Raw genomic sequence first — 7,198 nt, 5'->3', positions numbered from 1 at the left:
GGGCACCGCTGTCCCGCCGGGCATCGCCACCCCACCCGGCATCGGAATTTAAGGGACCATCCCCGCCCCGCTGGGCACCGGTGCCCCACCGGCCATGGTCACCCCACCCGGCATCGCCATCCCACTGGGCACCACCACCCCACCGGGTACCCACGCCCCGCTGGGCATCGCTGCCCGGAGCCCCCGGGGGTGCTGCTGGCGGCCAGCGGATGGCTCTCAGCAACCGGGCTGTCACACTTGCTCTAATCTAACCTGAAGGGCCAAATCCAGCACGCATCGAGTGCGGGCACTGGGTTTTCTCCACTCTTAGGGAGGGGCAGGGACACCCGACAGCCCGGGAAGACCCTTCCCAGCACCCCCCCACAGCCAGGTTCTCTCCCCAGCCTGGGAAGCTCCAGCCAGCCCAGCCGGCTGCCCGGCTCAGGGTACCCACTGCTGCTCCAGCACCTCATAACACTGGGAGAAAACAGTCCATGTGGGATCATCCCAGCATCACCCAGAGTGGGGGGCACAGTCCAGTCTTCCCCTCCAGTCTCTATCAAATTTCCCCTCTTGAGCTGAAACACCTCTTTTTTCACGGAGATAGAAATTTTGGGTCTACCCCTACAAAAGTGCCCCAAAGAGGAAAGTTTTTCTCCCAAGAGCATCCCACATGCTGCAGGGAGAGCCAGGAGCTCCTGGCCAGTCACCAGCCTGCAGATTCCCTGCCCCTTCCCAAGTGCTGTCACGCCCAAACTGCCTACTGCTCCTCTGCCCTGCCTGGCTTTTAGTTCAGAGGAAAATCTTTGGGGTCCAGGCTGAAGTGAGGCTGGAGCTTGATGCCCCCACCTCCCCGTGCAGAGCAGCGAGCCCTGCACAGCCGCCGCACGTTGGCAGGACGGCTCCGCACGTTGCTGTGAGGCTTTATTTGTGTTACACATATCTTTCATAAATCCTTGTGAAGCCTGGGGCGGCCTGGGCTGGAAATGACTCTGCCGGCCGGCAGCGAGTGTCGCCATCGGGCTGGGAGGAAGAAAACCTGCTCTCGCCCTGAGCAGCAGCACCCTCTCGCCCGGCCATGGCGGGATGTTAAATATTCAGTGGCAGCTCTGCCCTCGTGCTCCAGCAATCCCACGGCTCCTGTTACTGCTGCTCTCCTTTCGCCAGAGACATCCATTAACTAATTTCTAATAACAGCAGCATGCGTAAGTGCTGAACCAGCGCTGGCTGGCACGCCGGAGGACCGGAGACAGCCAGGTTTGGCAGGGTGGCGAGGGGGGAGTTGGAGGCACCCAGAGCCATGGGCATGGCTGGGCTCAAGCCATCCGCTTAACCCTTCCCCTGCCCCAGAGAAGGCGGGCACCAGCCACGTGGCACCAGTGTGGGGATGTCTCCAGGGACAGGCACAACGCACCTCACCGGGGTTGTAAAAGGAAGCCTGAGAGGTACCGCCCTGTAAGCAAACACGGTGGTGGTGGCTGGGGACAGGCACAGGCAGCATGGCCCTGCAGTATGGGGTGCAGCACCCGACGGTGAGGTGGGAACGTTGGGGGGCCGGAGTGCAGGTAGTGACTCAGAGTCCGTCTGCCTCCCTTGCCCTTCTCCTGTTAGCGCAAGTGAAGCCATGCCCCCCTTTTATCATCCCCTCACTTGTCCAGCATGTGACATCCATCTCCATCGTTTCCCCCTTTTCAGCTGGGCAGAGGAGATGCCCATGCCATCCCCACTGTGCTCAGCTGAAGCTTTGCAGAAAATCAAAGCAGTGAGAAGAAGGGGAAAAGGGAGCACAGATGTCCCCAGACCTCCCAGAGCCCATCCCAGAGGGTCCCTGCACCCTGCAGCTGGCATGGGACAACTCCAGACCCATGCAGCCAGGCCAGCCATGCATGGGGGGAGCTGGCACCAGGACCAGTCCCCTTGCCATTGCTAGGGGCTACCCGGGAGAGGGATGGGCCAAGACCCTCCTCTCAGCCCCCCGATCCCCCCAGCCAACGGTGCTTTCCCACCGCAGCCAGGGACAGTTTTGCCACCAGCTCTGGTGGTGTCAGGCCTGTGCCTGGGCTCCAGCTGATTGCAAAACTGCAGCCGTGCGGTTTTCTCCAGCCAGCTGGAAAGTTTGACGCTGGATTCCCGGATGTGAGGAGCCTTTGGGGGAGCGCAGCACAGCACGTCCCGCCAGCAGCATCCTGCCTCGCCAGTGGTGGGGAGCTGAGTGCCGTGCTGGGTTCTGCCATGCCACAGTCCTCACCCGCAGCCCAGTGCTGTGACGTTCACCTTCCCACCAAGCCCCCAGTCAAAAGCTGTCCTATTTTTTATCCTTCAGCCATGCTCGGAGATTGAGCAGATTAATGCTAGCCCATAAAACCCCTCAGCCTTGAGAGTGTCCTGGCATAGACAAGGCTGGCCAGGACTCAGCCATGAAGGAACGGGTGTCGTGTGTGGCTGGGGCATTCTCCACTTGCCACACTTTGTTTCCTCGACCGGCCTCTGTGCCTGCTGCCTGCCACTGCTCACCACTGCCTGCCATTCCTGGGGCCAAGATGGGAGATGGCAGGAAGATGCAGTGGAGATAACTGTTAGATTTGCAACCCAAGCAGTGCTCCCTCCACCCCCACCACCGCAGCCTCTCAAGCAAGAAGCCTCCCGGCACTTGTCCTTGCTGGGAACACGCCATGGGTGCCTCAGGTCACTGGCATTGGCCGTCTCACAGGCACGGCCCCAGCACCTCCCCAGCAGCTCTGAGAACCCCGCTGCTCCCCGCTATCCCATTGCCACCATCAGCACCACGCTGGCAGAGTGGGGCACACCGGGAACAAGTGAAAGGGGGCTGGGAAAGACAGTGGCAGGAGAGGGATACCTGCAGCCAGCACAGAAGGCTGGGAGGACCCTAGAGTGACACCTGCTTGAGGCTGCGCCCAGGGCAGGACCCTTCCTCCCCCCAGCCACCCCCTCTGAAGAAGCCCCCCATGCCAGCAGCACGGTGCCTGGCCCAGGAGCTGCCACAGGTAGGGGGCAGCTTGTGGCCCCCTCCCTCGCCCTTGACCGCCAGCTCCCTTGCGGCACACGCTGTCATGTGGCAGGGCACAACAACAACAAGGACTAATTGGTTAATGCGATTTCAAAACATGATTTGCAATTATAACTCACCAGAGAGCGTTCAATGATCCCGCACATTGGGAGAGTGGGTTTTTCTCCTTCGTTTGTTCCTGGAACCTCGAAACCAATTAACTTTACAGAAGCCAGAAGCAAAGCGCTGCTCAGCAGACCTGAAGGGTGGGTTATCTCTGTGCAAAATCACTTCCCTGTCAAGTGCCACACCGGGAACCAAGGACCCAAGGACAAGCCCCGGGGTAACCCTGTTGCTTCTCTCCACAGCACCATGGAGTTTGGAGGGGAGTCCAGGGACCCACAACTCCTGCAGACCCCACTGGGACGCCAGTCACATGCAGGACCAGCTTCCCACCCAAGTGGCTTCCAGCCATCAAGCACAGCTGCTTGGTAGCTTCTAAGGGCAGGCGGATGCCCTGAGACCTAGGAGATGAGGACAAACTGTTCCTCTTAGCACAGGGAGACTGTCCCCTCTGTCATCTCTGGAGGTGCCAGCAGCAGCCCACTCACCTCTGCCACCCAGGCAGGGCAGTCCTGTCCCCACTGTCCCCACTGGCAGCACCTGCAGCCCCATCAGGGCCAGGAGCTTTGCTGCCATGGCCTTGCCATCCTGCATCAAGGGCTTAAATGCCTTTAAGGCAATTAAGCAAGGACTTACGCATAAATACAAGCACAGATACAGGCTGGGCAATGAGTGGATTAAGAACAATCCTGCAGAGAAGGACTTGGGGGGTACTGGTGGATGAAAAACTGACAATGAGCCAGCAGCATGCACTCACAACCCAGAAAGCCAACCGTGTCCTGGGCTGCATCAAGACAAGTGTGATGAGCAGATCAACAGAGGGGATTCTCCCCCTCTACTCTGCTCTCATGAGACCTCCCTGCAGTGCAGTGTCCAGATCTGGGGCACCCAATATAAGAAAGATATGGACCTGCTTGAGCAGGTCCAGAGACCACGAAGATGATCAGGGGCTGGAGCACTCCCCTGTGAGGACAGGCTGAGAGAGTTGGGGTGGTTCAGCCTGGAGAAGAAAAGGCTCCAGGGAGACCTTATAGTGGCCTTCCAGTACTTAAAGGGGCTACAGGAAAGGGGGGAGGGACTCTTGATCAGGGGTGTAGGGATAGGATGAGGGGTAATGGTTTTAAACCAAAAGAGGGTAGATTTAGATTAGATACAAGGAAGAAATTCTTTACTGTGAGAGGCACTGACACAGGTTGCCCAGAGCAGCTGTGGCTGCCCCCTCCCTGGAAGGGTTCAGGGACAGGTTGGACGGGGCTTTGGGCAACCTGGGCTGGTGGAAGGTGTCCCTGCCCAGGGCAGGGGGGTGGGACTGGATGGGCTTTAAGGTCCCTTCCAACCCAAACTGTTCTGTAATTCTGTGATTCTATGACTTAGCAAGGACTTTAATGCCTTTAAATGCTACTTAAACGCCTTTAAAGCCAAATGAGCCCAAGTTGCTGTGAAGCTCCCAAAATGTCTGGCACCCAGTGTCCCACTCTGGGCCAGCTCCTCTGAGTCTTGGCCTGTTTCCCTAGTGTCCCCAGTTGCTGAGCTCTGTTGCTCCCCACATCCCACTGGAAAGCTGAGTATGGGGCTGGCAGCATTTTCCCTCGAGCGAGCAAAGAGGGGCTGGGTACCAGCTGCTGGCGGAATGCTCTGACAGCTATCCCTCGGGATGGTGCCAGGCCCCCACTCTGCTGGGAGACCCCTGCTTGTAGGGTCACCCAGGGGACCTGCCAGCCCAAGAGGGATAATCCCATGTGCACAGGGCCCGAGGGTCTCCAGGCTGTGAGCTGCCCTCTATCAGCTCCCCAAGCCTCAGGGCCCTCCATCCCACAGGGATCCTGCACTGCAGCCTCCCAGCATCCCCAGGGACAGGGAGGGAGCACAGGCAGCTCCCAGAGACTCCAGGGAGGCACAGGGCGATGCCAGCAGTGTTGGACAGCAGGTCTTGGCTGCCCTACACCTCAAAACCCACCTGGGCTGGATGCAGAGACAGACCCCCAGCCAAACCTCCCTGGAACGCCAGGTCCAGGGCCGAGCTGCATCTGGGGCAGATGGTTAATGTTTAGTGCAGCAGGAGCAGGGCCCTGGCATGGGGCTGCAGAAGGAAATGTGGGGCAGCACTGGGGGTTCCGCAGTGCCCAGCGGGGTCTCCTGTTCAAACCTGAGCTCCCCAGCAAGCTGTGAGGAGCATGGAGCTGGCGGGGGGGGGTCCCTGGAGGGGCCGGGCGCACTGCCCAGGGCCTGGGCAGCAGGGTGGCAGATGGCTGGGGAGCTGGGGACCAGGGAGCAGGGAAGGACCAGGGACGCCTTTCAGAACACACGACTGTAGCATCCTTGTTTAAAGATATAAATAACTGGGCTGAAAACAGAGACGTGGCCACAGCCATGTCCTTCTTCTCCCCAGGGGGCAGCGGTCCCTCCGGAGCTGATTGAGGAGCAGATACAGCTCGTGAAGCCCCAGCAAAGCCACGGTCTGCATGGGATGCACGGGGGCGTGCTGGGCCCCCACCCTTGCCAGGGTGACTGGCAGTCCCAGGGCCAGACGGCAGCACAGAGTCCTGCCGGGTGTGACCCAGCCACGAGGAGGAGAGGGGATAAAGGCCCTTTCATGGCCCGCTAGGAAAAGGATTCAGCAGGAGAAGCGCAAAAGGACGTGCCCATGCTCAGGACTGAGGCTGCCATGTCCCCCAGCACCAGGGTCCCCAAGTTCCTGCAGCGGTGTGATGCAGAAGGCAGCTGCCTGAACCAGGGGGAAGCTGGGGAGTGCTGGGTGCTGGGGTCCTGGCAGACACCCCCAGGTCCCTGTTGGCATCACCCAGCCTTGCGTTTGGGTGAGATGAGCCTGGCACCATTTCAGGCCAGGCAGCACTGGCATGGTGGCCCCCTCCATGGTTGGGAAAGCCCTGGGGCGGCTGCCCCTCTCCCTCCCCTCCTAGCTGGCTGACAATTGGCTGCCTGAGGGACGCCGGCCTTGATCCGCATCGCTGGCCGTCCCCACGGCCGAACAAACAGAGAGGAAAACAGCCCCAGCCGGCCCCTGCCACCCCCGGAACGAGGCCAGGCACTCGGCATCCCCCAGCACTCCCGTCCCCAGGACCCCCACCACCTAGTAGAGCTGGCAGCACTGCCCTGCCCGGTGCTGCCACAGGGGGTTAACGGTACCAATCCACCTGCCCCACAGCCAAGAAAGAGCCTGGGGGCTGCGGTGGCTGAGCCCGGAGCTGGGAGGAGAGAGCAGGAGCCAGCGTAAGCACCCACCACGCCTGGCAGAGGGGCTGTGCTGAGGCAGCCAGCGTGGTGGGGCAAGTGCTGAGGCACAACCGGGGAGGCCCCGTGACCACTGGCCCTGGGTGCAGGGCCGTCCCTCCTTGCCCAGTCCAGGGGTCGTCTCGCCCAGTTCAGCACTGTTTGTTGTGAGGCTGGGCCCATCCCCAGGGGCTGTGGGCCAGCCAGGGCCAGCTGGGCAGTGCCCCCGCCCTGCCCATCCACCTCATGTGCTCCCCCCGCAGCTCGATTCCCTGAAACCCTTCGTCATTGACACAGCACGGTGCTTCATGAAAATCCCCCCCAGCCCCCTCCTCGGAGGGGCACCCCACTTTGCAGGAGGCTGGGGCGACACCAGAGGCTGGGTCCAGTTCTACTTCTCCCAGTGCACCCCACGCTGCCCAAAGCCCCCCACTGCCTGCTCCTCTGGGACTCCCACCCTGCCTGCGAGGTGACAGGTGCCACCTCTGGGACCCCCACCCAGGTGAGAGATGCCAACACCCAGGTGAGAGATCACCAACACCAGGCTCAGCTGGCCACCAGGACCGCCTAGGTGGCCAGGATGGCCACGGGGGATGCCACCACCAGCAGCAGTGCTCATGGTTGCACTGTGGCCAATGTGGGGATGGGGACATGGGATTCCAGCCACCCTCCTGGCACCGCAGCTCCGGCTTGTCCTCGGGGAGGGCAGGGCATGGCTGCCAGGGCACAGAGCTGCTCCAGCTCTGCCGGCTCTGCCGAGAGCGCTGCCCGTCCCCGTCCTGCCGCCGGCAAGGTGAGCGTGGTGCCATGGCTGCAGCTGGCCATCGCCGACCTCCCCGCCACCGGCCAGCCGCTCCC

At 61.3% G+C, this 7,198-nt stretch overlaps 1 protein-coding gene across 1 annotated transcript in view; it reads right to left on the bottom strand.

The window, feature by feature from the left end:
- Window positions 1–2,739: 2,739 nt before the first annotated feature.
- LOC113484901 (2'-5'-oligoadenylate synthase-like protein 2) overlaps window positions 2,740–7,198 on the bottom strand; it is a 20,363-nt gene continuing 15,904 nt past the window's right edge. The window contains exon 7 of the mRNA XM_026857588.1: window positions 2,740–2,767. Within this exon, the coding sequence (XP_026713389.1) occupies window positions 2,740–2,767 (28 nt within the window). The remainder of the gene's footprint in view (window positions 2,768–7,198) is intronic.

Source organism: Athene cunicularia (assembly GCF_003259725.1).
Source record: "Athene cunicularia isolate RWA chromosome 12 unlocalized genomic scaffold, athCun1 chr12_part1, whole genome shotgun sequence".
NCBI lineage: Eukaryota > Metazoa > Chordata > Aves > Strigiformes > Strigidae > Athene > Athene cunicularia.
This window is presented reverse-complemented; position numbering and strand designations above follow the sequence as displayed.